Below are 20,656 nucleotides of genomic sequence, written 5' to 3' on the forward strand. Positions count from 1 at the left end.
CACATTGCTGCTGTGCTAGTTCAGTGGTGGGAGGTGGATTGCGTCTTGATTTTAATGCTCCAAAATTAGCCCTCACTTTCATTTGTGATTAACGTATGTGTTCCAGTCTTTGGGAGTGTCTGTAATTTGAGCAGTTTAAAAAAAAAAAAAAAATGTTCCTCTATATTGCAAATTCTTTCCACTATAGAATATACCAGGCTAACAGTCCCGTATTTTTAGTTGTTTTAGTGCTTGAAATTGACAGATTTATCAGCTATAATAGAAGAAATTTGATAATCATTAGTAATGCAATAGACATGAATGAAGATTCAAGTTCTGGGTTAGAAGTTAGAACAGTACTGTTGAAAGTGTCAATCTAGAAACCTAGGAATTTGCATCAATATAAACGTCATTATTGGATTTCACATGATCCCAATAGGTTTTAGGTCATCAACCATGGTTTAGGCCTGCATGTCTAAAATTGTTTTTTAATTAGTGATTTTACTGAAAACCTATTGAAGGTGAAATTAAAATGATACAAATTCAAGCCGTGATATTTTATGTGAATGTAATGATTCTTAGTGTTGGAAATAACGCTTCTACAGCTGGACTTTTTTTGTTGTAGAGCACATTCAGCTGGGACTTCTTTATGGTTTGTTTTGTTTCTAAAATGTTAGGTTTGTTTCTTTAGTTATCCTTGATGAAAGGTGTCAAACTGTTTCTCTCTAGGCTGTTTTTCTTTTATGGTTGCTGGAGGTTTCCTGGTTACGTGTTGAAAGTAGTGGGTGGTGTCATGTGGTAGAAGAATCTAACTAATGAGCATTCCCCCCCGATTACAATCGGCCTGTTTTCCACATTCTTTGTTTGAATTGAATCAGAATTTAAGTTGGCACGTACATGCTGAAAAGGAATGCTTTATTTTTTTATAGTCCTATTGTCTATTGCCTTTGCTTAAATATTTCTTCATTGTAGTATTTTATCTCATGAATCATAGGTCATAATACATCAATGTACTTTAGACTGACCTTAATCTTAATCCGAGACATGCCTCTGATAAAGGGGGTGAGTAAAACAAACTTGTCATCCTGTAAGATGTCATCACAAAAGAACACTGACCTTATATTGTAAAAATGACCATGTAGTATGCCTAGAGCTACTTTGCCAAGCACCCCCAAAAAGCAGTAATCTTTTTTTTTTTTTTTGTTAGAAATAATTCAGTATTTCTGCATTCTAAGGGTCTTCAAGACATTCCTCTTTAACCTGTTTGTGGCTCTCGGGCATAATTGGCTGGAAAAACCTGTGAAGTGTTGCTCTACAGAAGTAACTGCTCCTCACTTCAGAGTGAAGGTCCTGAAATTAACTAAACTGAAACCAGGTGGCCAGCTCTAAAGGAAGTAATAAATGTTAGCTGTTTGCACACAGTGCTACTGGCAGTGTTCACTGCAGAATTAATTTATTTCTATTCTTTCTCCAGTTTGATAAACAAGATTAAACCAGGGATTATCAGGAAGGTCAACAGGCTGTCCACTCCCATCGCTGGTTTGGTAAGTTTGCAGACCCGTTCATCTGGTGGGTGGGGTATGGGTTCCTCAGATACCTCTTTGTGCCACTGCTATTAAAATATAGGGTTAACAGTTCCTTATGTCCTCTATGCAGTTAAGCTAAAAACAGTTGAAGATCCACAATGTTTGTCCTGGAAATACACATGTCTTTTTTGGAAACAAGAAGTGTACAGTATACCAATTTAGTATCTGAGGGTTCGTGCTCGAATTTTGGCTCGGGTATCTATGCTTTGAATTGCAGAGTACAAAAAGTGCTTCCATTCAATATTTGGATGCAAGTCTAAATTCTGTAAGACTTTGAGCTGCAACATTTTTAGATGTGGTTACTGAAGCAAATTTAAATGGCATTAAACTTTTTACTTTTCTATCCAGAAACTATGCCTGATGGCAAAGATGGCTTGTGAGTGGGCTAGCAGTGTGGTTCTTTTAAAAGATGTCATATCCACTCTGACTGCAGACCAAGATTAAAGGCTACTGCTAGTTCTGCTTCCAGACCATTATAAAGTGAACAGGACTCTATATAATTGCAGACGGCCGTCCCACACAAAAACACCAAAATAAATGGTGATTTTACTGAGTTTCTGCAAAAAAATAAAGCACAATTTTAGAGGCATGGGAATGTGCCAGAGCTCTGGAATATCCTTAAATCTTGGTAAAATCTAATTCGCAAGAGTTTAAGAGCCTGTTTGCACAAGTGTTACTGTGTCTGAGTGGGTTGGTGCTCGCACAGGATGTAGGGTGAAGAGGACCTGTGACAAGTTGCACGATCGCGTTGACAAAATATTATTGTGAGTACATTTGTTTGCTCTGTTCCGCACAGCATTTTAATTTGATGCTTTAGGGAAGACACTCGGCAGTTTCACAGTGAACTGAAAACTTGAGTTTTATACGGTTTTACTAAGCTGCTTTTTTCCACAGTGAAAAATGGCATATTGTACTACTTACTGGAACCAGTATTGTATGGAAGATAAACTTAATGTTCAGGAATAATAGCTGCTTTCAGAATATGCCTCATTAGGACTAAATTATGAAAACTCGCATACACAACAGATTTATCTGTGCTTTTGCCAGTTTAATAGTTTTAATTCATTGTTTCGTGGAGACATTCTGTAAGTAAATGACTGCAGTCTGTTTATAACTGTTTTTAATTTTCTATTCTTTAAGCAAGTAGAAAATGAACACTACTTGATGCAATATTTGATTTAAGTTCATTACTCAAATTGCAGTACTTGTATAGTTGCTGTTGTGTGCTTCCTCTGAAAAATAACTGCAAGTTCCCTGAAAATTAGGATCTGTGGTTTCCATCATATTTGCCTATATATTTGAACCTCCTTTTAACAATCTGGAAACAGCCTGTAGTTCTGTGGGCTATTGGTTTACCACATGAGAATTTAATTTTAGTGATTCTGCACTAAGGAAGGAGTTAGAGATTACTTCATGGTGTTTGAACCACAGAAAATGAGCCTGCATTGCACAGGGTTGACATTTAGGAATACGTTTCCTTAAATGTCTTAACTTGAAAATTTAAAATTTTAATGCATCGAATTTGATTTTTATTTACTTAAAATCAAATCCATTTGGTTGCATCTCACTTCACTTTTAAACTAGTTTAGTGGGCTTTTCAATTAATTGAGTATTCCTTGAAATTATTTAACAGCAACCGCTATTACTGACACATTTTTATTCCAATGATGAACATAATTTAAATGGTTCTAAAAGTAATTTTAGATGGAACCCATCTAAACATTTCTAAAGTTTGTTGGCACAGTTCTAATTGAGCAAACTCTTAAACCTGTTATTGGTCATTCAAGCTACAAAAGCTTACTTCTGCCATCCAGAAGCACTGATCTAGACCATTTGAAAGTTGATGCTTGATGGACATAGTGTTTTGACAAGATTTGTATACTGTAGTGACTCTTGAAACACTTGCCTAAAGTAGCTTCATGCGATTCCTTGCATCACAGAATTTGACTGTGGATTAAAAATCCTGCTCTGGTACAATTGAACTAGATGGATATAGCAGGGTACCAGGAATGAGGTGTTGAATCGGTGCATCTGGGTTTTGAGTCATTCAGATTTAATAAATCTGACCGAACATGATAGCCTTTGGCGCCAGCATGTAAGAGGCGCAAAGATGCACATGCAGCCACTGAGATCATCACCAGGCCATCTGCCTCTTTTAAACAGACACCCCACTGAGCATTCTGGTCTCAAAGTCCGGAAGAGATCAGACAATGCTTATAGAAAACACTCATGACTGCAGGTGGCAGGTGGCCAGCCTCTGTAAGGGAGCACATCACAGAATAACTTAATTAGCATTGTATACTCTGCTGTTTCAGACTCTGAGGAGGCTATATATCATGCATAACTTTCACACATTCCTTACCACTTCTGCCACTGTTGCTCTCTAGCACCTGATCTCTGAAGCTGTGTTCCTATAGTAGATAGGGGTTGGTTTGGCAGCTTGCCTTAGCCAAGTGAGACAATGATCCATTTAGTGTGAAACAATCTTTTAAGAAACTTTAAGATGTTTTGAACATTGTTACCCATCAGTCCCTTGTTGGGATAAAATGGTTGAGTTTTACAGGTGCTTCACAAATGTGAACTTAAAAATACAAACGAAGAAACTCTGGTTACCTATGTAATTTCCAGTAAGGAATGTAGCTTACCCAAAGAAAACCATACAGTGCTCATTCCATGGTGTGTATTGAAAATGGTATGCTATTGTTGGCTTCATTTTTTTTTTTTTTTTGTTAGCCAGACAGGTACTTATTCAGGTTTTTTTTTTTTTTTTTTATACCAGCAACATGTTCTCTGTTTTTCCGCCCATAGCAACTTCCAATGTATATTTTAAGCAGTTTGTCACTAATATAATGTAGTAGCACACGCATAACAAACCAGCAGGATTCTTGGCAAATTGATTTAACCTTCTGAAGAGGGCTTAATATAGGTGAATTCTTGCTTAATCATGATGCGAGACAGATGTCACTCTGAGAGCTGAATTGTGGCACACTTGTCTTTGGTGGAGCTGATAAGAACATTTCTGCCTGATAAGTGTGTGTTGGATCTGTGTGTTTGTAAGTGCAGAATGCCAAATGAATGAGTTATCACAAACTCTTCCACTCCAAGCCTCTTGAAGCGGATGCTTTTCCAAAAAATAGTTATGCAACCCATCACTTCAGAAGCAGAATTGAGGTCTGTCAGGGATTTGCAGACCTAAAGCAATTGATTTGAATCCAACATAATTGTCAACAACTTTACTCTTGGGGTTAATTTAACTTAACTTCTTTATAATTAAATAATTCCTCCAACACTAGGACCATGGTTCGACATAAGGGACTGCTAGACTCCCCAGGATAGGTTCCAGGTTCTGGTGGGGAGGCTTCTTCACTAGATGACATGCCTTACTGGGCAAGTGATAATTGTACCTTATGTCATCAGGGCTGATTTGTTTACACCAGAAACAGACCTGTGACCTACAAAGTGGCAGCCAAAATCCCACAAGGAATGCTTGAATTATCCATATGATGTTTTCAGGAATGTGCTTTTGAGAAATGCAGCAAGAAGTAAATCAAAATAGGATACTACCTCTTGCAACTGAGACAAGTGCAAGTTTAACTTCTTGTCATTTCCCCATATTCCTATATATGCATCTATATTGCATTCCAAATGAAAACCCTTAAATCTCAAATCTTACAATTATGCTTTAACTATACAAATGTGAAATTTCTATACTGTAAAGAGAATACTATAATACATCTGATCAAGTCTACTTCAGGCATAAAAACTGATTATAGTATTAGGCAGGAAGTGCATGCAAACATTGTTGAATGAATCATTTGATTGTATATTAAGTCTTTTGGCTGATCCCTTTAAATATCTGGACATTGATTAAAATATGAAGTTGCCAGATCTTTTAACTGCCTTTTGTTTAAGAGCTCTGTGTAAAATACATATTAAACCACTGCAACAATTCGATCCTACCGAAACCAGGAAACATTTTATAGTGTGACAGGTGTGTCTGTAAACGCTTTTGAGAACTTTGCAGCATAGGGTGTTATTTATTAAGACTAATAATTTGATTGCTTGTGTGGAATGCTGTTCAGTCCTGGCATAGGCAAACTTGACAAAAACAAGAATATGGCTGGTGGAATGCATTTGTAGAAGGAAGAAAAAGCAGAGGTAAAGGCAGCAGGAAAAAATCAAATTGTAGGAAACTCAATCTATCCATAATCCTAAAATGTGTATATTGTACAATTTAGAATATACTTTTCTTATATTGTAAGTAGTTTTGAGATGTTTTCAAATTCATCACTAGTGTAGGTCATATTTATTTAACCTACTCCATTTAAAATAGAAATGTCAATTACAACTTCCTTAAAAACATTTATTTTGTATTTTGCTACTAGCAGCTAAACAACTCTGAATGAAAATGAGGTGACTCCTGTAGCATATCAAATGAAATGAGAAGCAAGATTGCAGTCAAATGCAAATGCACTTTGTTGGCAGACGTGTCAGACTTGTGCGTAACTTCCATAAAGGCTTTTGGAAGAATGTAAATGAGAATACATTGGGTGTATGTTAACAAACATGCTATTTAATGTGTATGTAATAAATGCATATACATTTTCTTAGGCACGTGAAGGTCACATTTCTGATCTGATATGTGACCTTCATGTGCTAATCCACTGGAACTAGTGCTAGCCTAATCACAGGGTATATTGTATGTGATAAAGCACCGTTATTATTCTTAAACCAGACGGTCTCTGTAGTCACATGAGATCAGTTGGTCAAACACTGGAACAGACCATAAAAGCTCAAACTCTGTAGTGAGCTGCATCTGCCTGTGAGCATAGCCTTTCCATACTCTGTTAATTAGCATGGATTATATTTAGAAGTAAGAAACCTGTAATTATTGGGGACCTTGTGTAATTGTAGGAGTTAGTTGGAATTAGAACTAATTCCATAAGAAGATCCTGCTTCTTTATTTATATAGCTATAGATATACATGCAGCACTTATTTATCTTGTAGTACTGGCTGCCATGGTTCTGACCTGATTTGTGGTTCAATAAAATGGTACTGCAGCCAGGACCACATTTTATTCCCCCCACCCCCCTTTGACTCTTATGCTGCAGAGCCAAAAGGTTGACTTCGCTACAGAGATTTCTAACATTGCAATGCAATGTTACAATGTTTGGACACTACAGTAACTTAAATACCAGAAACTGCTGACATTGCTACAAGCTGTAACATACCACTTAAGAGATTGAAACAAAAGCTTAACAATATGTCGCCAAGTAATACATATTTTTCTATATATCCAGTATTTGTTTTTGTAACTGCTTAAACACGTAATGCTCATGTCTGCTAAAAAGCCTGCAAGAGCCCCACAGTGAGGATTGATGTTTGAGACCGACAGCAGGTTCAAGTGTACCGACAACTACTTGCCATCTATCTGCCCAATTTCTTTTTTTTTTTTTTGCATTCTCGCGTATCAGATTGCACAAGTTCGGTCCAGTGCAGACATTCCTAGGTGTCACCACTCCCTTGTTTTGTATTAGCTTGAAGGAAATATTCTTCCATACTGCTTTGTTCTTGTCACCATACCTATGTGACGTAAGGAAAGTGTGTATGGCAACCACAAGTCTCCAGAATAATAAGCCACTGCATAAATTCTTCAGGTGTTCCTCAGCTCTGGGTAAGGTACAGGCGTGGAATTCTTCACAGCTCACACCCGAGAATAGTTGACAGTTTCTGGGTGGGTGAGTGAGTTTGTTGGTGCCATGAAGGGGTGGAGGCAGTGTGGCTCTCAGGGTAGAGCATTTTACTTGGATGAGGGCGGGTCCACTGCTGACGTCTGGCTTGTTGGTGCCTTCCCACTCACAGTGCACTCGCTCTAAAACAGGTAATGTTTAAAGAGTCAGTCATTGTTGTCAGGCAGTGCTGCCTTCATGTTGCATTGTGTCACTGTTTATTTGCTGCTCTGGCGTACTGAAGAACTGAACTTTGGATCATAAGAATTCTGGAGCAAGTTTTCAAGAGAATTTCTCAGTGATTTTGTGAACCTAAACAGCTGCTATCCCTCTCCATTTACAGGACAATATTAATGTGTTCTTAAAGGCCTGTGGACGCCTTGGATTGAAAGAAGCACAGTTGTTTCATTCTGGTGATCTACAAGACTTGTCCACACGAGTCACTGTCAAGTAAGTTTTATTTAATTCTATAACGGCAGTATGCATAGTTTTTAAAGACAGAATATAAAGATTGTTTTTGAAGAAATGAGAACAATTCAAAGTGACAGCTCACAAGTGTATGGCTTCTAGCAGTGTGTTGTGGTTGTAATACTACTGAAATATACACACTGGTACAATGTTTTACCACACAGTGAATTTAAACTTTTATGATTTGTACAGTATCTGCTGATCTATTATTTTTATTTTATCTGGAACCCAGTGGAAATTGTTACTCGGTAAACCTGTTTGAATACTGTTTGCAAAATAATTTGCATACTGCCCAGCGTACAGACTCATCCTTCAGATCCCAGGGAGCTGGTGTACCTAACTTTTCTGGTGATTTTTGTTCTGTGTTTTTAACAAAACATTCATGGTAGGTTTCTGTTAAACTGGAGGTTCAAGTGTCTTTTCTTATTTAGCAGTCTACCAAGGAGATCCACATACAGTATTCCTGGAATGTGATCAGCATGCTATAAAAACAATGGAACAGAATAAAGAAACGCTATAGAAGTTATAAAGGAATGTGTGTTACATAGCATTTTCATGTGTGTAATCCACATTAACAAGATGTACTAGCCTATTTGTATTTAAACTATTTTTCTTATCAATTTGCTGGTTTTGTAGATTAAGTGCAAGGAGGTGTGACTTTAGGTCATGGCAGTGAATGCGTTACCAGCTAGATAGATGAGGTATGTTGAACAACCTGTTCAGCATCCCTTACAGGTGTGTCAACTGATTTTGTGTCGTGGGGAGAAGGGGGGGAAAAAAGGGCAACAAAACCAGCCTTTTGAAATTCACAATATTATTTTAAAACCTACTGATTTAAACACCCTGTCCCTCCTGGCACAGTTAAAGCTTCTAGAATTGATTTTGATGGTTGGATTAAAGCAGATGTTTTTTATATTTGTAGTTTGGTTGCATGCTAGATACCAGCCATGATATTGTATGATTCAATTAGTTGTTGACTGTCTTTTTAAAATGTATTGCTAGGCGATTAATGAACTAATTATTTTGAAGGTCTATGTAGGCTACTTTGTTTGGGAAACTTATTTTAAATCAGTGGTAAAGTTTCATATTTTAAACTGTGCAGTATTTATAGAGCCTACTACAGAACTTTACTTAGCTGTTAAAATGATCTATTAGCTTCATTACATTATGTAATCTGGTTCCTGTTGAGGATGGGATGCGTTCCTGTCAATGGGTCTCAAATGTATATATTTTTTTTTCTGTGATCTTCCATTCTATTCTGCACTTGCAATATAATCTTCTGGCCTTTTACTGATGAATTCAGGGCTGTCAGAACTGGTGCTGCAAGCAAAAGTTAAACAGACACACCCCATTGTCCCTAGCAACCCGGAAGACCTCTGATAAAATAAAATGATTGATGCTGTTATACTAAACAGAAAACAGACTTGTTGTCAACTACACTGAAGCCAACTACCACTTGCATTGCGTGTCCTGACTAAAGCACTGGGACTTGCTGATCTGCAGCTGCCCCTGATTTTAGAAATGGAAGGTCACTTTTTGACATTGGATTGATTGGAATGGTGACAAGATTCCAGTGAGTGTCTGCTTTATTTAGACTGCTTCCTCTGCTGCATTTCACTCCAGCTGCTTTAAAGTTTCATAAAGCATGTTATATAAGCTGCAACTGTTAAAATTGGTGCAAACTAATATGAATCGGAGCCTTTGAACACATTAGTCTTTTATTTTTTCTTCCCTGGGTTCCTCATTTAGACATTTAATCTACTATACCTTGATGCTTTTAGGTCTGAGCTTTTTAAGTAAGTGTTCCATAATATGTTCAGCAAATTCAGTACTGCTTTGTAAACACCTAGAGTACTACCAACAAACCATTGTACCTCTTGGCACAGCTGGCTACTTTATGGTCAGTCAGTGACAATGGAAGTGGTTGAAATGGCTCTTAAATGTGGTTTACATTACAGATTGTCAAATAAGCATTTTCCATCCATTTTAGAGTAGCAAAATGGACTGGTTGATTTTTAAGGACTGTGCTTAAAATATTGTTTAAATAAAGATTAGTCTCCAACATCTTGTTCCCTTTCTTGGGTAAATCATATTAACTTTTTTTTTTACATATATTTTTTTTAACAAATATGGATATACAGGATTTCAATTTTTTAATCCGTTTTGCATTGCAAAACATTTTCTACACATCAGTCTACTGATGCTGCCAAAGAGTAGGCTAGTTCCCTGCTGGGTTGAACTATGTAAATAATTATTTACTAGATTCTAGCAATTAATGGTGGATTTGCTGACACTTCTCTCAGTTCCTCAGTGGCTACTCCCACGGATCTCTGTTCCAAGTCATCTGGAAATGTCTCGCTCCCCCACAGGGGATTGTTAATTAGCAATAGCTTCCATATTTGAATTGAAAGGGAAACCTAAATGCCAGAGTCCCCAATTTGATGAGTATCTGGCTAAATCATAACATTGTGTAAGAGCTGTACTAGATTTGAGGTTTCAGATTTTGAGTTTGTGCATTAGGCATGTCACAGCTATTTATATATAGGCCTACTTCAAAGTCCTATTCAGTTTCTTTAGATTTGAAATTAAACAAAAGGATGACGCCTTTAAGGTATTTATGCAGTTATACATTGTATTTGCTTTTATGTACATGTTATTGAACTTGGGCACGAATAGAATGCAATATATTTTTACCTACGAAAGGAATGAGCACCAACATGTATTTAGCAACTATAATTTTAAATCTGATTATGCAACAAACTGGTACTAGATGGAAACAACACCCCAAGTACATTCCACTACTTTTTTAGATGCAAGTGGCAGTAAATTTGCCAAATACTTTTTGATGTTTGACAAATTTGTGACAGGTCAGCTTTGCCCCTAGCCTCTTTTGGATTATTGCACAACATGACAAATGTTGTAATGCTGTGCCACTCCCCCCACTGTACTGTGTGGGTCTTCTCCGTCTCCCCTTCTTGCGGTTCTCGGGGATTGTTTATGGGTAGCTCCATTTGGGTCCTATTAGAACTCCAAACTGAAATGTAATTAGACAGATGTGTGTTTATAACTAGTTTCTCTAGAGTATCTGTAGACATTTATTAAAAAGTGTCCCAGATTTCTATCCCTTCATCTCCAAGGGCACTTGAGACGGCAAAGAATTATGTGATGTAAAAACTGTACAGTTCTCCCTCTTCCAGTCAGGTGGTAGAGCTTCATCACAAAGCCTTACAGTATACTGTAGGACTGCCCTTGGGTATTGTGCTCATGTGATTCCCTCAGTTTCTCTGTGGCTTTTCTTAAAATGTTTTAAAAAATAAACCCCACCGCTGATATAATTATAGCAGCCCTGTTTGAGATTTTTCTTTTGAGGTTTTAAGTGTTGTACAGTTTAACTACCTGGTCTTGTTAATGATATAAATCAAATAATGGTACTCACACATTTTAGTTCTATAATTTTATACAATGCACTGAATTTATTTTGCATTTACACATGGTGCCTCTCAAATTACACTAGTTGTGTTAGTCATACAGATGTTTCTGAACTATTTTTTTTCCCTCAATGACAGAATTGTGAAAATAAGCTTAATCAATACCTTAATACATAAACTATACATCAATAATGCTTAATTTGTCAAACATGTATGAATAATTGAATATGGGTTTTAATAAGCCTATCTAAATTCAGATCTGCTTCTTTGTTGTAATGTGTTTTGGAGTTATTAAAATAACCAAATTCCTTGTACCGTGCTCTGTATGGAGTGATTGTGAAATGCATCACCACTGTTCATATAGCCAATAAATGCCCTGCCATGGAAATGATCTTTACCATAAATGGGCAACAAGGGCAGTATGTGTGCCCCTTCACCGACACGTATGAACATTTCAATACCAACCCCACCCTGATTTGCTTTTGAATAGTAGCTGTACTGTCTGATAAGGCTATAAACCTGGGTGAGATATGAATGCTCACACATTTGATGCTTTGAATAGAACATGAATGTGAAGACCTAACTCATCTTTTTAAAGTCTAATTTATGACCATGTTCTGTAGCCAAAAAATGTACCTTAGAGAGTGGTTAATGAAGACTCAGTTTTGTTCAGTTTCATTTTGAAGACCGCCAGAGAACCACTCATTGGCAGCCTTTCAGAAGTGGAAGGGTTATGTTACATGGAGTCCAGTGGCGAGAAGATAAAAATGTACCTAGTTCACTCACTGGCAGAACAAAGCCTCGTCCGTTCATTGTCATGCTGTCTCGTTGCTATTGTCTAAGAGGGTTTGGTATAAGAGGGTGTGTACTGTCTTTTGCCCTCCCAGCCCACCCCCTTACGCACCTCTAACGTGCATGCTTGCACATACTACCCAGACTAGTTTGTGTTTTCAGTGTTGACTTAATGGGCTGATACAAATTGGTGAAGATTTGCAGCCATCGAAACCTATAGTACTCTACAACAAAAGGGTGAAATAGTGTCTAGTGGTGGTGAAATTATATATTGTTCTTGTGGCAGTAGCCTGTTCTCTTTATTTGGCCCTTTCTCCCTTGTTTATTCATTTTTCTCCTTTACTGCTTTGTTACCTGGCATGGTGACATGAGACCCTATCCAAAAAGGAAAACCCCGTTTTTTTTTATTTTTCAAAGAAGCAGCAGCTTTGATCTTCATAAGTAATGCATGTTTGATAACCGCAGATCTGTGCTACACTCATCCAGTGACACATGATGGCATCTGCTGCTTCTGAAGGGAAGTCTTTCTACTGTAAGTCGCCCTAGACAAGGGCATCTGCTAAGAAATAAATAATAGTGTGGGAAAAGACAAAGGTGTGGGGCTGTGCAGTGTCCCTTTGCCTTATCAGCCTATAGATGTGGATGCATTTGCATATTCATAACTCATGCAAAACCACTTTTTAGAATGTGAAAATGTATAAAATGCAGATTCTGGAAACAAATGAGGACACAGACATGTTTTTACAGGGATTCATTGTCTAGTAATTTAAACTGTATAGTAATATGAATAGAAAAGGATTTCATAATAACTTCCTGAAAAATCCTTTTAATATTGTTCAAACAGTGTAGAGCACCCATTTTCATTAATAAATCTACATAGTCTGCTATAACATGTAAGATAAGAAGTGGCAAACTACAAAAGTTTAACCTGAGACCGAACAAAACTTGTCATGATTTGCTTTTGCTGATAAGACACCTATAATCTGAAATATTAGGCCTATACGTTTGCTTTGCAGTTTGGGTGGGGGCAAGACATGGTGTTTTATGGTTAACATGAATTGGGCTACATTTATAGTATAGCGATTCTAGATGCTGTAAAGCTGGGTGGCTTTATCCCAATAGGCTCGTATACAAGAATGTTGTCTGGGGGGTTTATAAGTGACCTTAATGTTTAAAGCTGACACAAACTGTTGCATGCTAAAATACTGTCTCCTTGATGTGTTGGATCATTGCCCAACATAAGACTGCAGCATGCAACATTTACTCCTTCAAAATAATTACACACAGCTTTGGAATTCCTTCCCACCCTGTGACAAGGTGTGAATCTTAATCGTATTGGTGCAATTAAAATGCATAAGCTGGGTCAAATAAAACTAATAAATAGCAATACATATAAATTGGTTAATTGATTGGAGTTGCTAGAATACTTGTGATTTTTAAGGTTTATCTTCAGTTCCTAATAATAAACAAATCTGAAGACCTTCCCACCCCAATGTACATTGAGTTATTTCCTGGGAATTTGGCTTTTTTTGTTATACTGTCTTGGTGGCCTTTTGCGTTGTACAGTTAGGGTGCTCTTCAGGTGACATTATCCTTTATTCTCCGCACCCTCAGGAGCAGCTTATTTTGGCTGTGTTCTACGATTTGTGTTTTGATAGGCCTTCTGTGTATCTGTCTGTTCCTCTTTTGGACTGTATTGGGTGTGCGCTCTCTGTGAGACTGCCAGTCCCAAGTGCTTGACTTGCCTGAGCTGAAGAAAGATTCACGACAGGATAATAAGTTCCCATCACCTGGCCTGTAATTTTTCTGTCAGAGCCACACCTGATGTGGTGATCAGTCCTGGCAGCGGTCCCTGACACGCAATGTTAGAATATGGCATTACAGGCTTCTTAACCATGGCAATCTCTAATTCATCACCAAGGCACTGACATTGTTTTTTTTCCAGCTTTGCTTTTTTTTTTTAATTCATCTCACTAGCCTGACTGTAAAGATTTAATTCTCTTGGGGAAAAGCAAACTTCAATGTTTTACTTATTACTTTACTGATTTATTGACAAGAAAATATAATCTGTGTGGCACCATACAGGATACAAGTAAGGCTACACCTGTTTTTGTTGCCATCCTCTCACTCCATGCTAGCCTGTGTGCGCACACCCTATTTTTCTTTTTTTGGAGTGTATTATGTCCATTGTGAGCTGCCCTTCTGAACGCCTTTGAACCCTCAGGATTTGATGTAAGATTCGGTCCACACTGACGAATGTAAAACAAAGGTATCTGTACAAAGGCATGTGTAAAATAGTAGCTGTAAAGCAGTCCGATGTGGATATTAAACAGACCAAGCAGGCTACCTTTTAGGCTCGATACATTTAACTATTTTTAGACTCTGCAAAACAAAAACAAGAGTATAATACGAAATTAGTGTGCAGACTGTTTTGAATTCATGAATATTACTCAATATGGATAATTATTAATGCCATAAAATTTGTATCGGAAGTAGTTTTCATGTAAAAATGTATCCTTTCACCAAACTAGTAGGAAAATAAAGATTCTTGTGACCTGAAATTAACTTGCATGTTCAATTTTTGCTGTTGTGTGCAAACTCGAGTAAGTGTAAGAGCATCCGTATGAAATCTCTCCCAAAACTGGTTGTACAAAGTAATGAAATTCAGGTATGGTGTCCTGAGAGTGTACTGTACTGACCTTGGTTGGCATGCAGGGAGAAGAGGATATCTGAGTCACGGGGCAAAGGTAGAAATTCTTGATTGCAAGAGACTGCTTAAATACTACTTATATCCTTTATATCCTCCGCACTAGAATTCTCTATAGAATGGTTTAAACACCTGTGGGGTCTTTTTCGCTCATTGGAGAAGGAAATCTCATATACAAACTTGCAAATGTTCTGTCATTTGGTGCCGGAGATTTATTACTGTAGGTCTGTTTGAAGGAAATGAGTGTTTATGGTAAAGACAGCCGCATTTGTCATGTTGGGTTTATCCATAGCAGGATGTTATTGTCTAATCCCAATTTTTATTTAGCTGACCTGATTTCACATTACCTGGGTATTGGGTACCATTTAATTGACGGAGCCTGTGATAGTTTGCTATTAATAGTTACTGTAGTGGAAGACTAGTTGGTTGTTTTATTTCTGTGCATAATTGAAATTTTGAAGTTGTTGTATTTTATAAGTTTGTACATTACTCTTACTCTCATCAGCAGTATTTGAGAGGTGCTCATAAATGACAACCTCAGTCTGTGGCTATTTCCTCATCTTAATCTAATAACCAGCAGAAGTTTAGTTCATACAAAGCAATAGGTGATGAATGTTACTGTACAGATTACTTTTGGAAGCAGAGTTTGAGGCAACATACAATAGTGTCAAACATGATTTGTTATTAATAAGGCTACCATGTGACTGAACTTCTCCATCTTTGGATAAAACCATAAGTGAAGACTTTGTTCTAACACTAGAAAGCCGTGGTATAGTCTTTATGGTAGCTATAAATCTCTGGCAGCTGGTGCTTTAACGTTTCCTTAATGTAGTAAAGTTCACAAGTAATAAAAGGCTGTTAAACAAACAAAGGAGGGACCCATGAGAACACTGCCAAATGCATGTTCCTGGTTTTGATTCCAGCATGGACTAGTCTGCCCTTCTGGCTCTTTTTTGCATTGTTTCGTTCAAGCTGTAAGGTGATTCAATGTAGCCTGTATGACACTTAATAAATCTATATATGAATTCAATGTAAAAGGTGACCGGTATTCTGGGTACCGTGTCATTACTTGAATTTGGTACTTGAATGGCTGGCATTTCCAGTTTCACAGATGTCATGAAACTCCACAGCAGCTGGACAATGAATGTGTCGCAAGGTCAAGCCATGTCACGTGACTGTATTACACTACACTGCAGGAACGGGTTGCATAGTGACCAGCATAGTATGTCATACTTCTCCATCAGTAATCTCCCCCAGCATGGATCACTGTTATTATTGGATGCTATTCAAAGTATAAGCAGTGCTTTATAGACATGGTTGTGATTGAGACTGTGGGCTGGAATTGTTAGGCAAGCCTGGTTACCAGCTAGGCAGCTGTGGAATCTTTGCCGATTAAGACTGTGGAATCCTGGGTTTGGCACTGTCTATTGTTGACCCAAACACATTCTTGGGGTTGCCTGCTACACTTTATTTGCTGGTTTTGGAACTCCCCAGTTTTAGATCACTTTGCTGATTGAACAGTGGATGTGGTGTGGGGAGGGGTGTCTGAAGTTTGAATTGCTTTTAAATGAGGTTCCAGATTTGTGCAGTCGAGGTCATTGTCTTGACAGAGCCCATGAATCCTGACAGACTCCCTATTAAAATCACAATTGCTCTCATCTATACACCGCTTGGGCTCTAGAATGTGATTGTATTGATGTCGCTTCAAGACCAGATAGTAAATGTGCTGCCTGATGTTTCTGCATTCAACAATTCATATTCTCTAGGGATGAGTATTTTAATATGAAAGGCCGTAAATGGAGGGAGAAAATTAAATATGGAACCCAAAATGCTTTCCTTGTTTTAGAAAAAAATAAATCAAGGGTAAAGATACACAGCAGTTTTAAATCAATGGAGCCATTTAAATCAAAGATGATGAATAGAAAAGTTATCCTGGAAAGGCATTGTATTGCTAGTGGTCGTATGGGTATATTTCAGCCAGATGTTATTAGAAAAATAACACTAATTCAGCTGGCTGGAATGTGGTGGAAAGTACAACTTTATATTCTGCAGTTAAGCAGAATTCATTTTCCATTTGTATTGTCATGCGAATAATCCTGACTATAATTGAATCTATTGATTATATGCATTGGGTTAATTATTTACTTTGGTAGGATTGCAGAGTGTAAATCTCTATTTCGATGTTTAGAAGACTATTTTGTAATTGTGTGGTTTCTTTAAATCAAAAATTGAAATCAAAAATCCAAAGAAGTTACCAACATCTGAAACATTCTTCTCTGTTCAGTTTTCAAAGAACCATGTATTGACTTTAACTTTAGATGTGCCAGGCTCATGACCAGTACTCCTGGTTAAGCAGGGTTGTGTAAAGCGTGTGGAGCAGGTGCTCTGCTTTCCCAATGCCCTGAATGACGGGAATTCTGCGGTGCAGAGGAGGCAGCAAGCCTCGTTGGTACAGATAGCGTGACCTTTTGTAAAGGTGGGTGTGGAGCTTGGTGTGAGTGAAGCAGCTAGAAAACTAAAGCATTGGCAGTGAGTGAACCTGGGAGGTGGACATGCCTGCAATTCTTTTATAGTCATTTTACCAGCTGGGGGTTTGTGAATGATTAACTTTTTTAATCTTCCCGTTTCAGGCACGAAGAGACCAGCAGGAGGTTAAAAAATGTAAGTATTGGGGTTTGTCTATAATGAATGTTGGTGATCTAACCTGTTTGATTGTACTGTAGTATGTGTACATTCCTTGAATGGCACAGCCTTTTTTGTGTTCAAAGCAGTCAAAGTAGAGCTGAAAAGAAAAATGTTTCTTGGATTAATAGAGGTACAGATTGTTGCATTTCTCATAGGGTGTGCCAAGCTCACTCCTTTCTGAAGTGTCATAGCATACACTACCCATGACAGCATCTTGATACCACACATGAATAGCTAAAATACTAATAGCATAGTGGTTAAAATACGTTTTGATGCTTTCTGTCCTTATTTAATCTTTTATTTTAATTTTCTCTCCCTCCAGGTTTTAATTACGATATATTGGCTTGGTCGGAAAGCACAGACTGATCCACTCTATAATGGATCTCACCTAAACTTAAAAGCTTTTGAGGGACTATTGGGTACAGCTTTATCTAAGGTAAGCTATTTTTATGGCAATAGGAATTCTTTCACAGTTCACTCACGATCTGAATCATCTGGGTTTATGTGGTTAATGTCAAAGCAGGTGAACTAAAGAAATGTGCGTAATCTCTTTAAAGCACAGAGATTTATCCAAATCCTCCTTGTAGCACCTTTAGTATTCTCTTATTTCAATGCTGCATGAACACCAAACTTCTATCCCTTGAGGTATTTTACTTTCACTGTTAGAGTGCAGCTTATTTATTATAATAGCTCAGAGTAATGAGTCAAATTAGTCGCAGCCTGGCATTTTAATCCAATTTGTCATGAGTTTTGACGCTACAGTATGCGGTTATAAATCTTATTTTGAAAATCCTGAAAAACATCTTGCCATTTGTGGTTTTGGCCCTTCAGACAGATCCTAAAACCGAGAAGACTTAGTGTCAGTGATAAAATAAGGAGTAGTGCTGAGATGTGTCATGACTTACTCACACATTCGGAGGCTCAAAATACAATGTAATGTGACCCTGAAGTGAATGATCAAATTAAAATAAGGTGTCAGCTTTACGGATCATCTCAAATATGTGAAGTGCAAAGCTGAAACGTCCCCCTCCCCCGCTTTTTTCTTCAGGCACTAGAAGACTCGGGCAGTCTCAAGCGAAGTGGCAGGGACAGTGGCTACGGCGATAGCTGGTACACAGATAAAGGGGAGCTGATCTCGATTCAGGCCAGTCACAAGAGAGACGACTCGCTCGACAGCTTGGACTCTATCAGCTCAAGATCACTGAGCATCTCTTCAGAAGCAACCTTGAAAGGCAGCAGTGAGGGTAAGCTGAGTGCTGTATTGCCAGAATAAATTACTTGGAGGTGTATGAGAAAACAAGTGCTGTTTGAATTGAACCAGGATGTCATGAAGAAAGGTTTGGAAAATGTTCCAACGCCAGTGGATTCTCCATTTATGTTCAATTGTTCCATTGTGCAGCAAAAAATGGACGTGATTTACAAGCAACCTAAATAAAACGCTTACTTGAACTGAATTCTATTTTCGGTATATGGAACATGGTTACTGTAAAGTTTTAAAATCTAACAGTCCTTAATTACAACCACCTGTAAGGATTTGGAACGTCATTAGGAACTCCACAGAGTGAAGGGTATGAGCACAAAGCCCTCTGGTGGTAGCAATTATTACTGTTAATATGAAAGCAGTGTGACTGTTTTAACCCCTGTATAAAATCTGGACAGGGTGACAGCCATGGAATGCGGAGGGCACGAAGCTACAAAGCACTTCTGACGGCCAGTTGTTTGCACATTCCAACACAAGTACAAATAGTTTGCCCACAGTAGGTTTCTGAAACAAGACCATACTGAATATTTGAATTCACTGCAGGAAATTCTAACAATACTGAATCCAAAAACCTAACATTTAGTTAAGTTCAAAACACTTTTTTTGGCATTCCAGATTTTCAGTTACTAGGTCATGCCCAGTACTGTTGCCTTTGAGCTTGTACATTTTCCTGATACCCAACAAGCAGACTAAGCAGTTCTTGTGATTTATGTAATTATGTACATCGTGGCAGTCTATGCGGTTTGCAACAATATGCTATTTGATAAAGCCATGGGGTTATTTTATCTTAATTTTTTTAGGTCTACAGTGGATTGAGACTGTATTATTGGGTAGTATTGCTGCAATTGTTTTCCTCTGGCGTTTCCTTAACCTACAGTATTAGGTGCTTAAAAACCTAGATTTTATGATTTGTATCTGAACTTTTGAGTTTTTCTTTTGAGTTTAAGAATATTGAAAATTTGAATGTTCTACTTTAACCTTTCAAAACAAACCGCTTAATATGCTGGCAAGTAAAAGGCTTTTTTGGACACGACTTTGTTTATAGTCACTGGAGGTTTTGCTTGGAGTACAACTCGGCTCTCTGTATATTTACATTAGGGTTTTATCTTAAACCGCAGTAGCGAGAAGCAGATTGTGGTCATCTTCTGTAAAAAATCTTCCTGTTTCATAATCTGTGAGGAAACAATCTTATCCCTTCCTGATGCTTGTCAAAACATAACTAATAATAGTTGCAGGTGGTTTGACTTTTTTTTGAAGGCTGATCTACCAGATCTAACCAGACACTGACATGCATCTGAAATCTGGAAATGTATTTTTGTTGTAATTAGTGGACCTGCCTCTTTGTTTCTACACCATTGTACACCCCCATGATACATTCCAGTGCATTCAACAGGGGATTGCAAATGAATGTTATTGGTGGGGGGTTTGTCACTGTTTATTAACAAAACTCTGAAAAGCATTCCAGCCATTGCCAACAGTAGCTTGTGAAGTTCTAGATGGAGCGGCACTGGGCTGCGCGGGGCACTCAGTTGTGGCACAGCTCTGAGGCTCGCAGTCTCTCCGTGCCCTCCAAGCATTGCTAACCCACTGTGCTTCTTCTCCGCAGGCTGTGGGAGCGACGTGGAGTCTGAGTCGGCCTTCAGGATGACTGAGAACAAGGACAGCGTGCACTACCGCCGTATTGCTGTGATCGAGCCAAAGCCTGCGGTGCAGTTCAACCAGTTTCTACCCACTAAAGACAAGCAACCCGTGTACGTCCCAGCGCCGCTGAGGAGGAAACGGGCTGAGCGACATGAAGACAACCGGAGGAGCTGGGCGAGCCCGATGTACACAGAGGTGGATGGGTCCTTTTCCAGGTAATTCTAGCCTTTCCAGTGGAATTTTCCATCACTGGTGAGAAATAAATAAAAATGTGAGAACTAATAATTGTCCTTCTGCAGCGCTACCCTTAAACCACTCCAATCTTAATTCCTTCTTTTATAGCAATAACTGCTTTTGCTGTTCTACCCCAGAAATCGTA

General features: G+C 38.1%; 1 protein-coding gene across 9 annotated transcripts in view; it reads left to right on the plus strand.

Moving 5' to 3' along the window:
* lmo7a (LIM domain 7a) overlaps nt 1-20,656 on the plus strand; it is a 61,425-nt gene that overhangs the window by 17,511 nt on the left and 23,258 nt on the right. For all 9 annotated transcript variants that reach the window (XM_066706573.1, XM_066706576.1, XM_066706578.1 and 6 more), the window contains exons 4-9: nt 1,454-1,523; nt 7,639-7,745; nt 17,321-17,351; nt 17,698-17,811; nt 18,424-18,619; nt 20,243-20,492. In XM_066706573.1, the coding sequence (XP_066562670.1) occupies nt 1,454-1,523; nt 7,639-7,745; nt 17,321-17,351; nt 17,698-17,811; nt 18,424-18,619; nt 20,243-20,492 (768 nt within the window). The remainder of the gene's footprint in view (nt 1-1,453; nt 1,524-7,638; nt 7,746-17,320; nt 17,352-17,697; nt 17,812-18,423; nt 18,620-20,242; nt 20,493-20,656) is intronic.

This window comes from Amia ocellicauda, chromosome 6, assembly GCF_036373705.1.
Source record: "Amia ocellicauda isolate fAmiCal2 chromosome 6, fAmiCal2.hap1, whole genome shotgun sequence".
Taxonomy (NCBI): domain Eukaryota; kingdom Metazoa; phylum Chordata; class Actinopteri; order Amiiformes; family Amiidae; genus Amia; species Amia ocellicauda.